This window comes from Amphibalanus amphitrite, unplaced genomic scaffold (genome assembly GCF_019059575.1).
Source record: "Amphibalanus amphitrite isolate SeventyFive unplaced genomic scaffold, NRLGWU_Aamphi_draft 001058F_arrow, whole genome shotgun sequence".
Classification (NCBI taxonomy): Eukaryota; Metazoa; Arthropoda; class Thecostraca; order Balanomorpha; family Balanidae; genus Amphibalanus; species Amphibalanus amphitrite.
This window is the reverse complement of record NW_024882552.1, coordinates 62,395-85,336: the sequence shown is the minus strand read 5'-3', so window position 1 is coordinate 85,336 and position 22,942 is coordinate 62,395. Positions and strand designations below refer to the sequence as shown.

Genomic DNA, 22,942 nt, shown 5'->3' with positions numbered 1-22,942 from the left:
GAGGGCACACGGGCCTCCCCCCCATTCGAGTTGGGGCCCCTAATCTTTAGACCGCCGAAGACCATGTAAAATGAACTGAAATAATGATTAAAAAGACCGGGAGGGCCCATCTCGTTCCCCAGCAGGCCCATACGAGTCCATAAATGCCCAGTAGCGCAGCCAGGGGTATTGTGGTGAAGTTTCAATGGCCCTCAAAAGACCTCAAAGGGCCCACAGATGGGTTCACCGGGTCCTCAGATGGTCTCGAAGGGCCCTCGGTTAGCGTCAAATGGCCCTCATCTGGTGTCAAAGGGCCCTCAGATGGCCAAATGAAGGGCCACAAGATGGCCTCAAAGGGCCCTCAGATGGGTTCAAAGGGCTCTCAGCCAACGTTAAACCTACCTCAGAAGACCTTAAAGGGCGTCAAAGGGCCCTAAACCTGCGTCAGAGGGCCCTGAGCTTGCGTCAAACGACCCTCCGAAGGCCTTAAAGAGTCCTTAGCTTGTGTCAGAGGGCCCCCAGCTGGTGTCAGTGAGCCCTCCTCAGCTGGCGCCAAAAGTCCATCTGAAGGCCTCAAACGGTCGTCAGCTGGAGTACAACGGTCCTCAGATGCCGTCACGCGGCCCTCAAAAGCCTCAAGGAGCCCTTATAAGGTCTCAAAGGGCCCTCATTTGGCCTCAAAAGGCCCTCCGCTAGCGTTAACCGGACTTCAGAAGGCCTTAAAGGGCCCTTATCTGGTGTCAGAGGGCCCCCAGCTAGTGTCAGAGGGCCCCCAGCTAGTGTCAGAGGGTCCCCAGCTAGTGTCAGAGGGCCCCCAGCTAGTGTCAGAGGGCCCCCGGCCCTCAGTTGGCGCAAAATGGACATCAGAAGGCCTCAAACGGTCCGTAACTGGAGTCCAACCGCAACGGTCCTCAGGTGGCGTCAAGCGGCCCTCAAAAAGCCTCAAAGGCCGCTTAGAAGGCAGCAAAGGGCCCTCATATGACCCCAAAGGGTCCTCTGCTGGCGTCAAACGGACCTCAGAAGGTCTCAAAGGGCGTCAAAGGGCCCTGAGCTCGTGTCAAATATAAAAGCGCCCTTAGCTGGTGTCAGGAGGCCCCCAGTTGGTGTCAGCGTGCCCTCAGCTGGTGTCAGAGAGCCCTCAGTTGGCATCTACTGGCCATCAGAAGGCCCCAAACGGTCCTCAGATGGCGTCCAACGGTCCTCAGCTGACGTTAAGAGGCCCTCAAAAAGGCCTCAAAGACCCCTCGGCTGCTGAAGAGGCCCTTAGCCTCAAAGGAAACTCAAGAGACGTTAAACGGCCCTAAAAAGGCTTGAAAGGGCCCTCTGCTGGTGGCAAAGGGCTCGCATATGGCATCAATAACAGCTTTGTCAAAAACGGACCTGAGAGACCTTGCCGGTCCCTGGTTATAAGGGACTCCTGTCTCTTGCAGTAACCTGAGTGGCCCACGTATACTGAGGGGCCCCTGGTTATTGAAGGAGTCCCTGGTTACTGGAAGGACCCCTGGTTATCAGAGGGTTCCCTGGTCACCTGGTGGGTCCCTGATCAATTGAGACCTCCCGATCATCTGAGCGCCCCCTGATTGCCTTGGTCTTGGCGTTGGCGTACAGTTTAAAGTCGTCGGCACACTGCGGCCTCCTCTTTCTCAACAAGTCCCTCTATTTCTTCTGCAGCGAGGGCGATTTCGTCAAAATACTCCTCCATCGCGAAGCCTCGTGCGCAGACGCAGTCTTCGGGGCGCTCGCTGCGCCAACTCTTGACGCCAACTGACGGGCTCCAAATGGAACAGATTGACTCCGAAACGAACGTGGGAATGCCGACACATGATCCCTCCAAATTTACAGAGGAGGAGATGTCCCTGACAGCCTATTTGCAATAGGGGTCACTTTTACACTATAGACGTATGGGGAATTCGACCTTATCGACATGGTACTACGAGGTCAGCTGATCTGCTTGGCATTTAAATCGTAGTAAAACTGGCATTTAAACGCTGCGAAACAACTTACGTACGACGTAGCTCCGATTTGCCGCTCTTTCTTTTTCATCCCTCCGATTTTCTTCCGATCAAGAGAAGTTTCGTACCGAGAGAAGTTTCGCAGCCACGTCCGATATAACTTACGATAGCACGGATCCCCCCAGCCTTGATCTTGCATCACACCACATAAATAGTTTCACTGTCACATACAAACACCACATCATGTGGCATATGCCACAATTATCTTCTCAGAAAACTCGCTGGCCAGCACGATCGCCTCCGCGACATTTTATCAACTCGCTCTCTTTCTCTTACGGCGTCCGTAACGTATGGCAGCTTGTGACACTTTATCATTATGTTACACCTAATTTTTGACCAGATTTTACGGGCGTAACGTTCTGCCGTGACCTCGTGATCCCGTGACGCTTCTTCGTGATGGTTTCGTGACTGGCTGTAGTTAGGTCACGAAGGCGTCGCTAGCGGCCTGAGGATCACGGCTGCAAATTTATGAGGTCGTGATCTGCGAACAAATGACAGAGTGCTCGCAAAAGAGAATGATTTGTAAATCGTGAGCCCGTTTAACCCTCGCACGACCAGGCCATTTCTCATAACACGAACGACCAGGGGGGGGGGTTGTTACGACCCCCCCCTTGGCGTTTCGAAACGGAAGGTCGTAGAGCTTAGCGGAAAAAACCAACGGATTGCTCTCAACGAGATCTCGCGATTGGTGGTATATTTTTTGGTCCTAGGTCAACATTTGACCTACTTTTGACCGGTCAAAAGTCAAATTTTCGGAAAAATAGACTTTTTTCAACTTTCAGCGACGATTGCGGCAAAACGGTGGGAAATATCGACTTGAAACCTTCACTATCGTGTTCCTTGATCAATTCTCTATCGTTTGGTATGTATTTCGTTTCCCTAGCTCTAAAAATGGCGCGTTGGGAGCGCCGGAAGTCGGCAAGGTCACAGTCGGCGGCAGAAATTCGAAAAATCAAAATTTAAATTTTTGAAATCTGATTGTATTTTTGGATTTGGGAGGTCCATTTGCTCCCTATAGAAGCTAATATTGCTGCATATTCCCATTGAGGTGACAAGAATTAGCAAAATAGTGGTTCGGGCGCTTTTCAAAAATAGTACCGGACGCTGTTCCTCTTGTGACGTCATAGCTCCGTGACCTGACCTGACCCGGTCAAATTTCTTATACCATATGATAGCCAATACTTGCCCCAACATGCATGGGAAGTTTCATCACGATCCATCAACCGATGTCCGTACCACCGGCAGGAAACCTCGGGCGTTGGCACTCAGTTTGTGAAAATCCGGCCGGAGGCTGTACCTCTTATGACGTCATAACTCCGTGACCTGACATGACCCGATCAATTTTTTTTCGGCAAAAGATGCGCAAAGGTTGCCCCAGAGGGTATGGAAAATTTCAGCCCGCTACGCCAAGCCGTTTAGCGTGCATTTCGAAAAAACCTCAGGGGGGGGGGTTGATACAACCCCCCCCCCTAGGCGTTCTAGGGTTAATATTCTTCAAGGCTTGTATCCATTTATCATGAAGAAAACGGAGATACATTTGTGTTACGACTTGTGGCACGCACCCGATCTCCCAGCAGCTTAATTAAGGCTTTGACATTCGAGCAACAGCCCTGTGACATGACATTCAAATATTTCAAGGAATCCGTGAGTTTTGCCAGACTGCACCTATTGGTGTTGCGTTGTTTAGTGTAAATAAAAATTCCTTTCTCCCTGATTACGTAACCTGTGACATCCGTGAGTGAGCCAAAGATTGGTAACCGGTAAACGGTACCTATTTAACCCGGCAGTTGCTGGGGTATTTCGCCACCCACTGTTTGCTGGGGGGGGGGCGTTAAACGCCCCCAGCCGATAACTCGAGAACCAATAGGTGCAGCGAAACGCACGAGGCGGCAAACGAAAGAACGCGACGAGACGCTTCAGATGAGTACTTTTAAAGTTGAATTTTGAGGTCACAGGTCGGGTCAAGGTCAGGTCAAACACCTGAAATCGGGCTTTCAGTAGCATGGACTTCAGGACTTCGCAATGGGCGCCTCTCGTCATAAACTCTGTCAAAACGGTGCACAATCCATCATATAAGGTCTACAAGAGTGTCAGCTCCATGTAGGGGTCAGTCAAGCATTGGTCAGGGTCAAGGTCAGGTCAACCGGGTAGGCACATATCCCCGAAAATCAAAACTGATATTCGTAGCCCGTGACACATGTTTAATGGGTAATTTGGGGCGTAGAACACGATGGTGGCATTCATTTTATCATATGTGTACGTGTTTGGCTCAAAAAGTTCAAATTAAGAAATGCATGTATCATGGTCGTGAAGTAGTCACGAGAAATTGCCAAGATGCAGTTCAAGATTTTGGAAAATGCGGAACGATAATCAATAATCGAAGATAGCCATTTGATTGTTCATGGTATTGGCAGTCTAATGGCGTTTACTGCATGTCTGTATCATGTTTGTCTGTTCTGTGATTTTATATGATTTTTTGAACATATGCCGTTTTTGGTCGAAAACTCAGAAATCATGACGTCACTAAAACCTCGATATCTCAAAATTTTTCGGACCGATTTTTTTGAAACTGTCACAATAAACTCCAATAAATTCCCTACAGGTACCCAAAATTTGGCGCGCCTGCCGCGCGCCGTTTTTATGCTATGGCCCGGCGAAAAAAGTGGGGGCGTTTAACGCCCCCCCCCCCCCCCAGCAACTCGCGGGTTAAATGGCCACCTTTATAATAACGAATGTTTTTCAGATTTTCACAATAATCTCCGAGTATTCTTGATCGGTGACTAGCTCCAGGCCCTATATTTGCTTAACTTTTCCATTTTCAGCTACCACCCTGCCTTCTAGTTCTCCATCCCACCACCAGATCCCACTAACATCGCCATTTACCTACCCACAGCCTCTGCGGCCAGCCGGCCGGCTGGATCACTGTGACGTCACATCTAGTGGCGATGACGTCACATAACCGGCGGCGGCGGCGGCGGCGGTGACGTCACGAGCACCGAGGTTCAACGCTCGGGCGCCGGGCGGCGGCGGCGGCCGGCGGCGGCAGCGGCGGGCTCGCTTCGTCCAGTCCCGTCCGCTGTGGCGGCAGGCGGCAGTCCGCGCTTAGCCTCCAGCAAGGGAGGTCCGCGTTGGTGCAGTGTTCCTCCATAATGGAGGCTAGTGCGAGACTCTTCTCCAAACCGCAAGTGGTGTCGGGATTGGTGACTATGACGCCTGTGGTGGTGGTGGTGTTGGTGCTGAGTGGTGCAGCGCTCGCCCAGGATGGGGTGGAAACCCGCAGCGTGCTACCGTTCGAACCAGTGAGATATTCGTCACCGAAACTGAACGCCAGTTACCGGTCTTCGGATGAGTTCGACCCCAAGGGCATGGAGCATCTCTACTATGTGACAAATTTCTTCCTGGATCTCATTCAACGAGACGACAGTGCGGCGCTGGGTAAGTGTGAGAGCTCGCGCTAGCTTTGAACGGAGCGAGAGAGAACGAATGTGATGAGAATAACTGATGATGGGTGGATGAACCGAGAATCGCAGTCAGCAGAGCTCTTTGTTCTCCAAGTCGTCGGAAATCAAACTGTGACCATAGTCTCGCGTTACGTAATTTGCAATCTGCAATTGGTGAGTCAAACGAAGATACGCACAGAGGGAGTCCCCAGAAATGCTTACGTAAGCATCGTAAAAACCAAACAACGTCATACGTGACGAGTCCCAGTTCCCGACCTAAACATTTCCAATTTTCTGCCCACGACCTATATCCTAATCCTTACTCATCACGGTCTGCAAAGTTCGCGTCCTCCTTCGTCCCCTGCAGCAAAGTATACAGTACACGTGACCTGTATTCCCCCTCCCGACCCCCCCCCCCCGCCCGTCACCCCCCCCCCCCCCACTGGTGACCGCTCCAGCTTACCAAACAGGTGGTACCGTAACCGGTATCCCCCCTAGGGGAGGGGTAGCGGGAGGAACAGCGCCTCGCTGTGTGGGAGGCGAATCCTGCTGCCGCTAAGCCGCTATCCGCTTTCCCGCTATTCGCTGCCGCTGTGTCGCTTTAGCGACCCGCTTTGGCTACCCACCAGCTAGTCGCCGGGTCCGGCTCTTTACGAGGTTGAGCTCACCAGGCGGACTGCCGCTGGCTTGCCTACCTGCGGTGTTACGTGATGGCGCTTCGTATGGTGTTCGTGCCTGCGAAGGTTATACAACACGAAACGATGAGCGGGGCGGTCTAGCTAAACATGCGATCGGGCGATATTTTGATTTGCGGGGCTGGTTATGGGATTGTATTCCATCGTAGGTTCGTGCTGCGAGCGTTTTAGTGCATTCGACAAGTGGTCTGATTTACGGTGGGTTTAAGGTTATTTGCAGGTTACAAGTCGTGGTTTGATGGTCTGAAAGCATGGAAGTCGGAACAAACCGTGGTAATGTGTTGACCGAGCAGGCATGACGAAAAACGCCCTTTTGTCTTCCTATTTCGCTTCTTTCCGATTTCCCGTTTGTGTCAAGCATAACTGATACTCGGTTATGCTGCAATTATCTTCCGTTCATCCGAGACCGAAATTAGCATCTCTTCTTCCAAAGCCACTTTCTAGAGTCCATCTGTCTTCATCGTTGACTGAGACGGATGAACTTTGTCACGTGACGGAACCCGGCGGGCCTCAGGTCAGAGTTGGGCTGACAGGTCGGAAAAGGTCAGGTTTCGCTCGAGGCGAGCTGACGCCTGACCTCTTGTCGGAGTCGACTTCCTGATGTGGTATTTAAGAAGACGGTGGCTTGGGGTTTCCTGGAATATTGTCACGTTGAATGAACCCCGGAATATCATCTTTGCGCAGTTATATGCCATTTTTATTGTAGTTGGAGAGTAACTGTTCAAACTATTTAAAGCAACTTAGTTTTAAATGCTCGTCTTGATTGGTATTTGAACTCGCATTTCCTGTCTCCGAAGTTGAATGCGTAGTTGCTATCGCAACAAATGGCTAGGGCATTGGTAGGTATTCCTAGAATTATCGGTATCATCGCTATGTGATAATCAGTATTTACCTTACTCTCTATAGGTTTAGGTTTAGGTTTAGGTTTTACTAGTGGGCTTGGGTAGACCGGGTCTATTCAGGGCCCACATCCGGATAAGGTCAGAAATGACTCAGTGAGGATTCCTTGTGGCCCAGTGGTGGTCCAACCGGTTTTTAAAACTGTTCGTAGTCAGTGCCGATATAACTTCCTCTGGCAGAGCATTCCAGGGGGACACCACACGTTGAGAAAAGAACATCATCCTTGCATGGTGGGTCACTCGTTTCTTGGTCAGCTTGAGGCAGTGTCCTCTGGTTCTCCCCTCCTGGCTCTGCTGGAAGAAGTGCTCCGGCTTCAGCTTCGTCTTCCCCGTCAATATCTTGTAGGTCTCGATAAGGTCTCCTCTCCGTAGGCGCTGTTCTACACTTGTCATACCAAGATTGATGAGTCTCTGCTTGTATGGTACGTTCTTCATCCCCTTCACCATCTTTGTCGCCCTTCTCTGAACTTTCTCCAACGCTTTGAAGTTTTGCGCCATGTACGGTCCAACCGCTTGGGCACAGTACTCGATGTGGGGTCGGACATCTCCTTGTACTGGAACAGCAATAGATCCTGGACCGATTCATAAAACATAGCAGCATCAGAGTCATCCGGCCCCCTTACTAGTCCTGCTTCCCAATCTATTTGCCCATAGTTAAAATCTACCATCAGTAGTATACTTGAAGCTGGAAACCTTCTAGCACGCCCAACAAGGTCAATCAGTCTCTCATTGTTGTCAAATGTACTTGCCGGACTTCTGTAACATAAGCCGACAAGGATCCTGACTGCCCTTGTTGGCTTCACTATACACCAAACTGATTCTTTGTATGGCATTTCGTTAAGTTCCATACACTCAGAGACCGTTAGGCTGTCCCGAACCAACAACATGACGCCTCCTCCGAGTTGATCATCAGGTCGGTCCTTTCTAAGCAGTCCATGTGTCATCACATCTGGCAACTCTCTTCTGGCTCCTTTCCATCGCATAAATCCGTACTTCCCAGCCGCCACCCTCCGGGAATCACGCTGATACTCACCCTGGGAATCACTCACCTCCCAACTCTCCCTCCCATGGCCCGGACATCCGGTGCGGACCCGCGGGCAGCTCGTCACTGCCGTGAGAACACAGGAAGACGCTGAGCTGACGAGCCAGCGTCACCGTTCACTCGACGTTAGACCGCTTTCCTTCTGGGTGATGAACGGGAGAAAGGGCTGTTCAGGCAAACAAGTCATTGTGGGAGCTTTCTTTGCATGGCGATGAGCTGTATGTTAGTGAATGAGGGCATGGTTAATCATGGTGTATTAGGCTGGGCGACGAGATGGTAAGCAACAGGGAATATGATGGGGTTGTCTTATATAACAAATAATGAGAAACATGGAAAATGTCTTATTTCGAACTGTGCCTTGCTTTTGTGTAACATTGGGTGGGCGAAGATGTTGTTTTTCTTCAGCCGCTTTACAAATCGTTTAAACCCCAGGAATTTAACGTTATCGTGATATTTGGAAAGAAGGGAAACAAGTCCCGAAAGTTTGTGGAGATAAATCGTATTATCAGCTTCACCCTTGTCCCACGAGCTACGACTCAAACGCAAACAAGCGGCCAAGGCACATAAGATAAGCACTTGCGATAAGATAGCATTGCGTTTACTTTTCAAACAAAACCCCCTGAAATCCAGCGCCGCTCAAATTTCGTGTCAGCGACCCACAATTCTCCATTCGCCTGCGGCTGCTGGTTACAGCTTCACACAATTCTCAGCTCAGCCCGCGGTGGCCCGATTTCCGTGAGAATCACGTCAGTGCGAGGAGGCACACCGTGAGTGTGAGGCAGCTGGCGTGAGCCGTGACAGTTCGCTCGGTGCCAGGAGTGGTTCGGTGGGTGTGGGGCGCGGCCAAAGATGGCTGTGGAGATCGGTCTCACTCCTCTGTAGTTTAGGATGGGGGACGAGACTGAACTCGGGTCATTTATTTTTAGACGCTGGTGGATCCAGAAAGAGGGATGCACTGCATTGGAGGCGACGGATGTGATAGGATCTAACTATGCGATACAATGGATGATTTTTGGCGCGCTTAGTTTGATAGGATTTCTAAGTCTCCCCTCTCCCTAAAAACCGTGTATTTGACATTTCTCCAGAAACGGAAAATGCAATCGGCTAATGAGCAAGATTGCGGTCTTGGAAATGAGATTTCAAGGAACACGTTTTTATTTCAATTGCCTGAATCGCTTGACCTTAGGGATAAGCATATTTCCTACTGTTTTCCTTCCTTTGCAGACTCTTCCGTTTTAAGCCCCCATTTGGCTCCGATCCTGGATCAGCCTGTGAGGATGCTTGTCTCGTATCGAAGACGCACTTTGAAAGTCAAATGTTGTCCGTGACGAAGGCCAACTTCCCTCAATCGCCTGCTGATGGCATCGGGGCTTCCTCCTCGAGAATGTTCCGTAAATAAAGTCCGGTATCAAGAGAAATGTCGGTGCCCTCAGTCCCTTATGTTGAGACGCGGAACATGGCGTCGCTGGGTGCTACACTGGTGGTGTTCTGTCAGGGCACGGTTTGCATTATGCTGTGGAATATTAGATATTCAGATGAACGATACATCTCAGAACCTCACTTGTCGTCACCAGTTGCCAAGGCGACTGGCGACATCATTTATGTTTAGCGACTCTCTTGTGCGTATTCGTCGCGGCCATGCCGACTTTATTCCCTTCTGGTCGAAGCGATCTTGAGATGATTTCAATGCAGAGCTCAGTCCTCTCCAGTTTCCTTGCGTTGACGTTTGTCCTGAAACTGGAGCGAGCGAGTCGGTCGGTCCACAGCTCAGTGTCTCGCCATGTTAGGGAAATTGAGGACCATATCGGCCGATTTGATCTGGAGACAACTGTCCAGAACTGGAGCTGGCGGCACCGGAGAGTTGGTTTGACAGTTGTCTGGCTCGACCTGAAGTGGGTGGTGCTTTGAACGCGTGGTCACGAGCGTTAGGCGTTGCTCGCTCTCTGGACTTTCCTCTTGTCCGTTTGCAGAGTTGGTGCAGAGACAGGGAAGGTTACACCAAGGCGATCTAACTGGGCCTAACTGTTGATTTTGAGAGTATTGTGCTGGATAAACATTGATCCATTTCATCATTTCGTATAATAATCCCTAAGTAACGGACAACATTTGATCGAAGAGATTGCTTGTTATTGTGTCAACAACAGGTCCCTTTCCGTTCACGATCCCACGAATAGGTCCAAAAGCCGTTGCCTCGGTATAAAGCTAGAGGAAAGTTTGGTCATGTTCATGGTCACTGGTCAGTGGTCTGGTCTCCTGTCCATCTTGCCCACCATCACCTGCCTACTTAGTAGTTGCCCACCTTCACCTGTCACCCAATCATTTCGTCCCATTCCGTCCCTGACCCTATCCTTTATGTCCCTTCTCCCTACCCGTCTCTATCCCGTCCAGTCATCCCAGGTCGCCCTGTGGCCGGTACCGGTCCGTACCACCGCCCAGAGCCCAGTCACCTCTCGGTATGAATCACCGGCCTCCACCGGCCTCTTGAGAGGCCAGAGCACACCGCCTCCGGGCGAGTTCCGCTCCGGGTCCGGAGTTCCCGGAGTTCCGGACCACTCACCTGAACTCCGGGTCTCCGGGGCGGTCGGGTGACCTACCTAGAACGGTGGAATGACCCGTCGGAAACAGTGGGCCGAGCTCTTGAGGGTAGCAGCTTGACCTGTCGAAAACATAAATCTACTGAAAACAGCGACCTCTGGTGAACAGTGGATTGGTCTCTCAGCAATCTACACTTTCTGCTGAAAGTGGTCGAGACAGCAGACGGTAGAGGTCTGCACCGGCCGGCTGCAGCCGCGGCTGGCTGCAGCCCCACGGCTGTGGGCCGGGGCGGCTGCAAATATCTCCAAGAACACGGCTACGGCTGTGGCCACGGCTGTGAGATTTCAAGCTCAATCTTAAGTACTCAAATATGAAATTTTAAATCCTTAATCTTACATTCTGATAAGCAGTCTAGCCTGTAAAAATCATGCAAAGGATGCCCAGCAACATTGAAAGTGGTGAAGCCTTTGAAAACCTGTAATGGTTTTACCATTTGCTGTAGGGGAGTTTGCACTCTGGTACAGAATACTGATTATAGGTACCAATTGTTCCTTCATCATCAAGAGCTTGTTGTTGTTGTTGTTGAAGAGTTAGGGCGCGCATCATCAAGAGCTTGACAGTTTCAGAAAAAGCAACATGTTGCATTGTCACATCCCTCTCAAATCAATCTCACCTGGTCATTAGTTAGGAGAGCACCTTACAGCTATTGAAGACGAGCGTTCAATAATTCTTTCAGGTAATAGAAAAAGAAATCACGCCTAGGTAAAGGCAGGTAAAGGCTTCCTAAAATATTATCTAAAATAACACTCTTAGATGTATTTCTGGATTTTCGGCAAGTCCAATTACATAATATAAAACTGGCGCTTTATGTTCTAACTGGTGTGTGAGTGACCGCTAACAGAAAATGCTGATCAACGAAGCCAATGGAATTAGATTATAAGTGAGCATGAACCTTACTTACGGTTAATTCACATGATGGTGAAAACCCTGAACACGTAATTCACATGACGGTGAAAACCCTGAACACAACATTTCTTACGCGAGCTGTTGACTTTACTAATAAAATGACGTCTTCTTCTGAAAATGTTAAAATTTGATACTTAATCTTTGTTTGAGAGCAATTTTTAAACTGTAGAGCATTATTGTTTATTATTTATAGTTTTCATGGCTGTTAATGGTGACACAAAACAATTTATTGCCACTTTTTTGCTATTGACGTCATTAAAACTCAAGTAAAATTTTTGATTGAAAGAGGCAAATGTGGCTTGCACGTCCTTGGGGATTTGAGCGAAGATCATTATTTGGAAAAATCAAAATAGATGAATGTTTTTCTTTCTTGGATGCTCACTAGTGTTTTGATGCCTTGCATATCAAAATAGTTTGAGACTTGCTCAGAAGGCTGCTTCAAGCCTGGCATATCACACCCCAGAAAATATGCAAGGTAAGAAAGAAGCAAGAGGTTTGACTAGACAATCACTTTTTGACAGTCCATCAACTTCAGTTTCATTTTCCACACCTAACATTGATAATGAAAAGCATCAGGGTCTGTTGTTCTGTCCCACAACCATGCTTCAGGATTTGGCATTAGATGTCTACACTGCTAGTGCTTCTATTCTGGTTCGTTGTTTGTGTTTTCTGATGATGTAGGTACCTACCTATCCATCTTTCTTAACCCCTTGCAAGGGCTTGTGGAGGCATGCGTTGCGCATCAGGCTTCAGGCCTTCGGCCTAAAGCCAGATACACAACCACTTAACCTATGATGCTTCATGAGCTTGAGAATCTATAGCCCATTGCAATGTGCTTTTGGCTATATGTTTCAACTAAAAAACAACTTATTATATACTATTTGGTTGCATTTCATTGAAAGTATCCACGGCCGGCTGACGGCTGGCTGCCCACAGTTTGCCACGGCTGTGGGCGGCTGTGGCTGTGGAGCCACGGCTGCGGGGCGGCTAGGCTGTGGAAAATTGCAGCCGTGCAGAACTCTAGCAGACGGGCAACCGTATCCCGGTGTATGCTATATCCTGGTGTAATGGAACATCGGTTGAGCTGCGACTTGAACCACCATTGCGGATGTCTAATAGACCCTCGAGCCTGGGGAAGTAGCCAACGAGCGCTCCTCTTCCTGCTCTCAAGTTTTATAGCCGCGCTAATATTACTGAGGTGGCGAACGAGCCACTGAACAAACCGGCCCACGTCGAGCGCACAGCCCGCGCGGTCAACTAGTTTCAGAGGTCGCCGCTGCCGGGATGAGGGCAGCACCAGCGGCCCGGTTGGGTTGCCTCGGGCCGGCCGCGTCGGCAGCCATCGCTGCGTTTTGTTCCGTGTTGCACCTCGCTTTGGAGTTTGGACGCTATCGCCTACGTTGTTACATTCGCTGCGCTGAATAGATAGAGCGTGAGTCAAGAGAAGGAAGGAGAGAAGAGAGGGGGATGACTCCTGCCTGCCGACTCTGGCGCTCATTCATCCCTCCCTCCTCTCCTCTCTCCTCTCCTCTCTCCTCTCCTCTCTCCCTCTGTGGCTGCTGCCACCGCTCGCTAGTTGATCGATGTAATCCGGCGGACAACAAGGCTGCTTTTACCATCGATCTGGACGGCGGATGGACCTTACCGCCTCGGTGCTGCTCCCCTCGGTGGCTCGTGCTGCTCAAAGGAGCTCATGAGCAACAAAGACGGCTACGACATGGTGTGGGTGGAATAGGCGGGACGTTGTGGCCGTGCCGCATGCGATGGGTGCTGGGTGCATGGGTGCAGTTAGGTACTCTGGGGTTCATGACGGCACGGCATTTTCACTCTGCAGGGGGTTTTGATAAGGCGTGGTCGTAACAATGAAACCAACTGGCAATAATGGCATGTCATCGCTTTACTGAAGTTGAGCTGAAACTTTCTTTGAATTGTTCGGTAAATGCAACTGGTGTTATTCTGAATTATTTGTCTTCGTCTTTCCGTGTATATATGTTAACTTTAAAGTATCCTCTTTTTGATTCAGTAATGGACCAATAAGCTGGATGAATTCCAAGAATGCCTTTTTATGTTCTTCCGGGTTCGTGCCCCCACTCCCCCTTCCGACCCACAGCTTTTACCACCACCTGTATCCATTCCCGCCCCAAACAATGCTGCCAAATGCCCCCGGGGCATGACACGTGACTCAGGTGGTCGGCAAACAGACAGAAATCGATGCCAGCCACCGGCCGGCAGTGCAGCTCATGTAGAATGTATGCACGCCGAATAGTGGACAGACGCCTGTTGGGACAAACGGACATGGCTAGGAGAGGGGGGGGGAGCACGCTTTATGGTGGTAGTTTTGGGGAAATGTGATTGCCAATCCTCATTATGGATATGGGTCGCTGCCTAAACTGCTCAATTCTGATAAAGCCATTGCTAAAAGACGCCGGGAATGAGCAGTGAATAAAGGATGAAGGTAATATTTGTCCCTGTAATCTCGGTTTTGTCTAAGCTTCCTAAGGTCTTGAGGCATATTTTGGAGTCTCACTCTAAAATTCAAACGGGATAGTCGCGCAAATCACACAACTTTTATTGATTGACGTTTAATTACGGAGCGAGCGAAGCGAGCGGAGTCTCATACTGAATTAAGGGAAAATCCTGAGTATGAGCGGCCGGCCGGCCGTGGGGACGCTCTTCAAAAGCTAATATCTTAGGAACGGGACATCCGATTGACAAGCGGTCTTCTTTACTGAATGTCACTTGGACGTAAAAGTTCTGTGGTGTGATGGCCACCATGCGTTCTTGCCAACCACCGCACGTGGCGCGTGGTAAAGTTGGACATTTTTTAAGAACCCCCAAAATTGCAACCTCAATAACGGCACAACGACTGGGCCGATTGAATTGAAACTCGGTACACAGTTAGGTCTCCATCAGATAATTCATCTGCATGTGTTAAGGTTGGTGTCTTTAGATTTGATACAAAATATCAACTGGCTGCTCATTACCGCCATGAATTGGCCAAATTCACGGTCCACTGGTGCCAGACCTTGTGAAAACACTTGCAAGAAAATGTCCAAAAAATGACCTACGGGAATCAGGCAAATCTGTTGACGCTCAACGGTTTGCAGCAGATGCAATGTGCATTACAACAATGCCTCGTTTGTTTAAATCGGTACATTTTTACCGAAGATACAGCCTGCTAAACTTTGTCTCAATTTTTAGTGAACACCCTGTATGTTAACTTTAAAGTATCCTCTTTTTGATTCAGTAATGGACCAATAAGCTGGATGAATTCCAAGAATGCCTTTTTATGTTCTTCCGGGTTCGTGCCCCCACTCCCCCTTCCGACCCACAGCTTTTACCACCACCTGTATCCATTCCCGCCCCAAACAATGCTGCCAAATGCCCCCGGGGCATGACACGTGACTCAGGTGGTCGGCAAACAGACAGAAATCGATGCCAGCCACCGGCCGGCAGTGCAGCTCATGTAGAATGTATGCACGCCGAATAGTGGACAGACGCCTGTTGGGACAAACGGACATGGCTAGGAGAGGGGGGGGGGAGCACGCTTTATGGTGGTAGTTTTGGGGAAATGTGATTGCCAATCCTCATTATGGATATGGGTCGCTGCCTAAACTGCTCAATTCTGATAAAGCCATTGCTAAAAGACGCCGGGAATGAGCAGTGAATAAAGGATGAAGGTAATATTTGTCCCTGTAATCTCGGTTTTGTCTAAGCTTCCTAAGGTCTTGAGGCATATTTTGGAGTCTCACTCTAAAATTCAAACGGGATAGTCGCGCAAATCACACAACTTTTATTGATTGACGTTTAATTACGGAGCGAGCGAAGCGAGCGGAGTCTCATACTGAATTAAGGGAAAATCCTGAGTATGAGCGGCCGGCCGGCCGGCCGGCCGGCCGGCCGTGGGGACGCTCTTCAAAAGCTAATATCTTAGGAACGGGACATCCGATTGACAAGCGGTCTTCTTTACTGAATGTCACTTGGACGTAAAAGTTCTGTGGTGTGATGGCCACCATGCGTTCTTGCCAACCACCGCACGTGGCGCGTGGTAAAGTTGGACATTTTTTAAGAACCCCCAAAATTGCAACCTCAATAACGGCACAACGACTGGGCCGATTGAATTGAAACTCGGTACACAGTTAGGTCTCCATCAGATAATTCATCTGCATGTGTTAAGGTTGGGGTGCTGCTGCACGTGCGCACGTGCAGGGGTCGTTTCCAGATCTCGAGAACGGCTGGACCGATGGCGCTCAAATTTGGTACACGGTTAGGGACCAGTTAGTAGGGTGCCGTGCACAAGTCAGTTGGGACCCATTTTGCACGTGCGCACGTGCAGGGTGCCGCTTCCAGATCTCGAGAACGGCTGGGCCGATTGTGCTCAAATTTGGCACATCGCTAGAGACCGGTTAGTAGGGTGCCGTGCACAAGTCAGTTGGAGGTACCCCCTCGAAATTTCGCACGTGCAAGGCCCACCCTCTCGCTCGCTCCGTTAGTCGCCCCATAAGGCGTTATACTGGTCTTAGCTTTATTTATAAGTTCACGACTCTCGACTCTACAGTCTACAGTCTCCAATATCCAGACGCCGCGATTCTAGTTCGCTCGCCGTTCAGGTTCTCCTCTCTCGAGCATCCCTCTCGCGTGCACCCTCATCCCGTCTGACGCTCTGAGGCGCCGGGCACTGCGCGCTGTCAGTGTCGTTCTTGCCATGTCACTGAATTGAGGTCAGTGCGCCGGCGACGACCACACAGAAACTTCAAACTGTCACGTACCGCATGCTAGAGAGACTGTGCGAAACTGCGTGAATAGACTTGTGATTGCTGGTTCCCGGCAGATGGCTTTACTGCCAACTGACCGCTATCCTTGTTTAAAGTAACCGTTGTTGTCTCTCTTAAAGTGACTGCTGTCCTTTTCTAAAGTGACTGTTGTCTTCTCAAAATGCTGCTGTCCTCTCCTAGATGAACCGTTGTATTCTCTGCTGGTAGCTGCTCGTATCTCTGTCTGTCTTCTTTTCATTGGACTGCTTTCCCCTGCTCTTCAGTTGGTTTCTGTCCTCCCTCAGTTGTCCTCTCAGCTATATTTTGCCTTGCTCTCAGCCTTCCTCTCTTAACCCTCGCCCTGGCAGGGGGGGGGGTTGATGCGACCCCCCCCCCCCTAAGGTTTTTCGAAGATAGCGTAAAAACGGCGGCGCGCAGCGCCGCCAAATTTGGCACAGCTTATGGGGCAACCTTTTTACACATGACCTGAAAATTTCAGGTCCGGGTGACCTTGGGTCAGGTCACCAGGTCAGAAAAACCGGTACAAGGTCATGGTCAAATTTCAACTTTCTTTATGCACCTGTCCAGCTCACAGTTTTGGACTGATTTCCTTCAAACTTTCAGGGTGTGCTAAGTTCACCGAGTTGTATAACATATAGTTCGGGTTTTTTGAGGTCACTGACCTGAGGTCAGTTAGAGGTCATTACGTCGTAATGTTAAGCCTATGGGAAAATACTAAATTCGGAAAATACTGGAGATATCCGCTTCGTTCTATCACTTTTGTGCTTTGAAACCACAGTGCTTAACAGCAGGTCACTTGGTGCTTCTTTGTTTGGTGTACTTATCCATGGGTCAGGTCAAATGAGGTCAACTGAGGTCAAATGACGTTTTTGCCAATAACTTGGCACATAATGACGCTAGAGCTTAAAAATGGTGTCATTGTGTTCCTGGTGATCAGCCGAATCGAATGATATGCGATATGATGCAATTTGGTTAAGTTGAACTTAATTGATTAATTAAAGTTTACTTAAAAATTAAGAAAAACTTTAAGTACACTTAAGCAAGCTAAAAAGTATATCATTCGACGCGCCTTGACGTGCTGAGTTCACTGGTGCTTTTCTTTTTGCTCTATCTTAATTAGATCAAAAGTTATAAGCGAAAAACTTTTGACCTGTTTTTAGCGAAATTTTTACATTTATACCCCCCAAAACCCCCCTAAATATTGACCTAGAGCAACAAAATTTGCACAGGGGCGAGAACTCCGGGGGGCCCACCTACCTACCAAATTTGGTGTTTCTAGGTGCCATAGGAGCCAATCGCGAGGGGGGGTCGCATCGACCCCCCCTGCCAGGCCGTGTTATGAAAAATGCCCTGCCAGGGCGAGGGTTAAATTGACTACCGTCCTCTATACGCAACCGAAGCGTGACGTCATGACTGGTGGCTGGGGCATAATCAGCTGACGGCCCTGTGTTAAAGCAATGGGACGAAATTTTATCGGTATTTTTAGAAAAAAACTGGGCCCAGTTAGATAGTTTGGGGGCCAGTTTCTAAGTAAACTGAATATATTCTATTTTTCTACGCCCAAAAAATGCTATGTTTTTAAGCGGAAAGGGCCGAACTTCGCGAATTTGTTACGGGCGGCGAACTTGACGCACCAAATACATGACCTTGAAGACGCGAACTGCGACCACGTTGTAGGATTTTGATGCGAAAGGTTTGACAGATCTGAGTTTGAGCTGGTTAAATATTTTTCATTTGTAAAAAACAAAGGAGAAAACTTACCGTATTAGTAATTTCGTAAATATTTTTTATTTTTTATTTATGATTTTAAACCTCTTGATCGGAAATGTTTTGTATTTCTGCGTCAACTTCGCCGCAAATTAGGTTTTCACCAAATTTTGTGCTTTGCGTTCTTAGATTTTGCAATATTTCTCCATAGAAAAATAGACCATACATCGTTGTCCTAAATCCAGCTACTAAAACTATCTAACTAGGTCCAGTTTTTTTTTAGGAAAGATCGGCAAAGTATTGCCCCATTGCCTTAACACGGGGCCGTCAGCTGATTATGCCCCAGTCACTTATCGTGACGTCACGACTTCGGTTGCGTATAGCCAACAGGTCTCTTGCATCCTCTCCTTGGCTAACTCCGTATAACTCCTTAGTAGGCACTGTCCTCAGTTGAGGACAATACCAAGCTCATCAGCTGGCCTCCATCCTTCAGCTGGTGATACCGCCTGTCAGCCGATAGAACGGCCCCGCCACCTAATAGATGTTTTTGACTGCTATTCGGGTCCCTTGTTGATCGAGCTGACAGTCCAATTTGATCAGATTGCCGGGAACCATCACTATCCCGACTCGCACTCGGCCGCTTTTTGTCCCCTCCACCCCCTCGTCACCCCCCCCCCCCCCGTCCGCCCGTCGTCACAACACATTTGGCTGGTGTCAGCGGCCCGTCAAATCGCTCACGAGGGTGGAGCGTCACGTCGCCTTGCGCGATACTGCGAGGTCGAGCGGACTGCGTAGGGCCTCTACGCTAATCATTATTGAAATGAAAAAAGAAACACAATTCAGTGTTCGGACTTCGCATATTCGCATAAACGCATATTCAGATTTGAATATCACCTTTAACCTAACTTTTTTGGTTTTTATTTTAAGTTTGTCGATATTTTTTGTGCTTGAAAATGACTTCATTGGCTGGCTTAATTTTGCGTGTAACGAAGTGTTCAAGAACGCTTATGGTAATGTAAAAAATAACGAAAAAGAACGCACCAAACTGGGGTAACTCGTGCAGCGCTGCGGTGCGGATTCTCGCAAGGCCGATTCTCGCACCGTTGCGCGTGCGCGGCCGGTCGATGCTTCTTCTTCCTTGAGCGCGCCTCAGCACGTCTGTTCGCTCCGTTACGTTCGTTAACACACCATTGCGCGTCGGTGGTTCGCCTCACTGGCTGCCCCGTTAGCGTTACACCCGGCTCACTGGCTTCCCTGACAGGGTTTCCGCCGGCCGACTGGCTCATGAGCTAGTGGCCTGGTGTCAGTAGCTCGTGGGTTGGTGTTCTGGTGGTTTCAGTTGTTCACGAGCTAACATTATCGGTTGTGGCACGGTGGTTAGCGAGATCTATCATATTGGCGGGTTCGCCGGCTTACTTTGGAGGCTTTCGCGTGGATCCAATGGTTCATGATTTATAGTTTTCAGTGGTTTGTCCAAGGGCTAGAATATTCAGGGTATTGATATTTCTTCGGTGAACTGGTGCGGAGGTTGATTCTAAGCTCGTACCCATGGCAAATATTCAAGTAGACATCGGCAAATTGCAACTTTTACATAACCTACTTCGACTTGCAGGGGCCAAAATATGCAGATGTTCGATCTCACGTCCACGAACTTTAAGCAATAAGCCAACTCAAGATTGCTGTACCCAAACTAAGTTACGAGCCTCGATGAGTTTTCGTAAGGTGTCTTCATCATCCAAAGAAAACATCTCGAAACTGGATTAGCGGCACTTAACAGATCTGACCTGATTGCCGGGACAACTGGAACACTGCTCTGCAAACAGAGCGTATTTTCTGACATGTTTCCGAACACCTGCCCCTCATCGGTGCCTAACATCGCCAGCTCAGCAGTACATTCTCGCTAATCATTCCCACCTCCCCTCCCTCTCCTCCTAGCCATCTGGTGCCTGTTCCTCCTCACACGCCCGTTCCTTGTTCTTGCGTCACGGGGTCTGCGTAGTATCGTGTAGGCGGGCAGTCACCTCGGTTTGGTCTAGCGCGTGGTGTAGCTACACACGTGTATGCAGTTCATGTTAACTTACTAGCTGCAAAGACCTTACAGCACCAGATAATTTGTCTTTATCGGAGGATTTAAACAAAACTCAACTTGGCGTGAACTTCGCCATAGGGCTTGCACAGAGCGTTAGACTTTGCCATATATAGTGCAAGGAAACGGATGACAAGTCTGCGGAAGTGCCTGCGGCTATGACGAGATGACTTGGGTCTGGTCTATGGCTCTGCTCAGTGTCTTGCATAGGAGACGGATTTGTGGCTATTTATCATATCCGTGGCGTCATCTGTATACGCAATGACATCAGGGGTAACTACCGCGAAACCGCAGCGTCTGTTTTCGCAAATATCAAGTCGAGACTTCAGTCTTTATCGAAAAGTCAGAAATGCTGTAGCAATGCTTAGGAAGGCGATAGTGGTAGAGATAGAAGCGGTAGCGGTAGAAGCGCTAACGATAGTGGTTGTAGGAGGAAGGAAGTAGCGAAGTTGATGGAAACGGATGCGGTAGAAAGATCTTTGTCTGACCCTTATCATGGAATAGGTGTCCGGCCTACTGACGTCCATCCTCGAAATGGGTCTTACCGTCTTAGTGTGAGGAATTCCCTGAATGTTCTCTGTTCGCTCCGGAAGCACCGTGAGTTGGACCATGGCTAAATCTCACTCTGCTTCTCTGTCTGTGTCTTTCCCTAAAGGGGTGCTCCGACAGACTGTCGCATTAAGTCAGCTCCTCATTTCTACCCCGTGGACCCCACAAAGACCTCGCGAAACTGTCACTGCGAAGACGTCGTTTGGTTTGAGGTGGTGCCGTTTCGCAGCGTGGCCCATCGCGAGAACCTAAGCTGCCAGTGTGGCCAAGCGTTCGCCGGCAGTGGCCGAGCAGTGACATTATGCAAACCGCCGTCTCTTGTTCAGTCTGTCCAACTTCAGGCCCTCGCTGCAGCACGAAAACGCACTCAACGACTTGGCTGCCGTATGGTTCTGTAAGTTGATACGGTGTCGTAGATTTTGGACACACTGAGGAGTCTGTATCTGTCCCACGTTGTGGACATAGAAGCTTCGTCGCTCTGTCGAGCAGTCTCTCCGGCCAGAACCGGACCGGAACGTGGCCGAAACGTGACGTCATCGAGTGAATAATGACGTCACAAACCGGTACTGGGAGCCACCACAACAGGCAGTGGTCTTAGTCCAGCCATTTGGAGCGCAACAGACTCATACTGGCTTATGAATAGTGGTTTTCCATTGTGATGCATCCACGCATCCATTATGTAACCACCTATTTCGGATTCATCTGGGTGAGGAGGGAAAATGCCGGGGCTTTTTCACAAACCTTGGCAAGCAGCTCCTCCAGTCCGCTGTTACGAAACGGCATTTGACGTCATCAATGACTCACATGCGACCTGTTCCTTTTCAGCTTCGGACTGTTTGGACGGGAACTTCTTTGTGCGCTGTCTGAGGATTCAGCGTTATTCATTTTAGCATTGCATATTGCATTAGTTCGCTAGTGGTTCCCTAGGTTTTAAGCTTTACCTAGTTTTTTTTTAGCAATGCCAACACATCACCATGGAAACAAGACGTCGTTTGTGCTCAACAAACAATAAGCATGGCTATCATTTTCCTCTTTTGGTTCGCATAGTTTATCTTGCGTCACCATCATTACATAAAGCGTAGGGGAGAGCGGGGAGAGTTGTATCATGTCCAAGTTGTATCAGGGCGAATTGTGCCAAACTTATCCAATGGATGGCGCTCGCGACACGACCAGCCGACGAGGTTTCCCGGGCGCCATCTTTCCCTGTTCTGTCTTGTGACTGAGTGGACGCGTCTCGAGGTGAGAGCCGATTTTATGTTTTTTTAATGTCATTCTGAAAAAATAAGTTGCAAGAAAATGTGTGTTTTGGGCATTTAGATGTGCACGAATTTGAAAGATCTCCGTAGCGGTGGTGAGGATAGGTTCTAAGGCTGCGTGAGTGAAAACGGATTTCTCCAGCTGTCCGCTGTTTTTTTAGCACGAGGATGTTTTTCCAAGATGGCGGCTAGGTACATGTTGTATCAGAGCCGGGTGGGGTATGTTGTAACATGTATGTATGTATGTATGTATGGGTATGTTGCTTTTGATCGCGAAAGCTAAGCCCTGGCTCGCGTTTGTAGGTAGCTAGTCAATGCTCGTTCCATTTCGGCACAATGTGTTGGCTTCTTTGCTCTTAACGGGCCACTTTTGCGTCTAGTCTGTTGATGTTTCGTTCGGATTGCATTGACCTAAGTTTGGTCTAATAAAGTGAAGCCTTTGAGCATACCTATACATTGTATTAACCCCATTTAATGTTGCTGTTATGTTCAAAACCAGTAGCAAGCACACTCCCTGAAACGTGAAATAGTGATACAAATTACCCCACCATGTAATACAACTCACCCAAGCCATGGGGCAAGTTGTATCAAAAACATTGTTCTATTCGGCAGACCGTAGAAGAAAAACTGGTAGAGGTAGCGGAAAAGTTACTTTGCACAAAAAAAGCAGAAGAATCAAGGAAGGGGACAGTATGGAAATAATGAGTTTATCACGGATAGTTACGAGTTTATGGGTCTCGGAGTAAAAACTGATACAACCCACCCCACTCTCCCCTATCGCCGCATTGCCATTGTTCAATGCCGATACCCAGCCACGACATGGCCTGGCTTATTCATACCATCGAAAATAACGATCCACCCTGTATCGTCCGTCCTGGCTGTGGCAGCGAAGAACATGTCACGCAATGCGGTTCGGTAAAAACTGCTCACGGTCGGCGACCAGACGACATTCTGTCACGCCATTGTGCTGCCTGTTGTTGGCGAAGAGAACGTAGGAGCGT

At 49.1% G+C, this 22,942-nt stretch overlaps 1 protein-coding gene across 4 annotated transcripts in view; it reads left to right on the top strand.

Moving 5' to 3' along the window:
- The window catches only part of LOC122369646 (prominin-like protein), a 70,488-nt gene that overhangs the window by 7,464 nt on the left and 40,082 nt on the right, over positions 1-22,942 (top strand). For 2 of the 4 annotated variants that reach the window (XM_043344543.1, XM_043344542.1), the window contains exon 2: positions 4,885-5,426. In XM_043344543.1, the coding sequence (XP_043200478.1) occupies positions 5,141-5,426 (286 nt within the window). In that variant the 5' untranslated portion in view covers positions 4,885-5,140. Of the gene's footprint in view, positions 1-4,884; positions 5,427-22,942 lie in introns of those variants that run through there. The other 2 variants (XM_043344544.1, XM_043344545.1) reach the window with 2 other exon arrangements.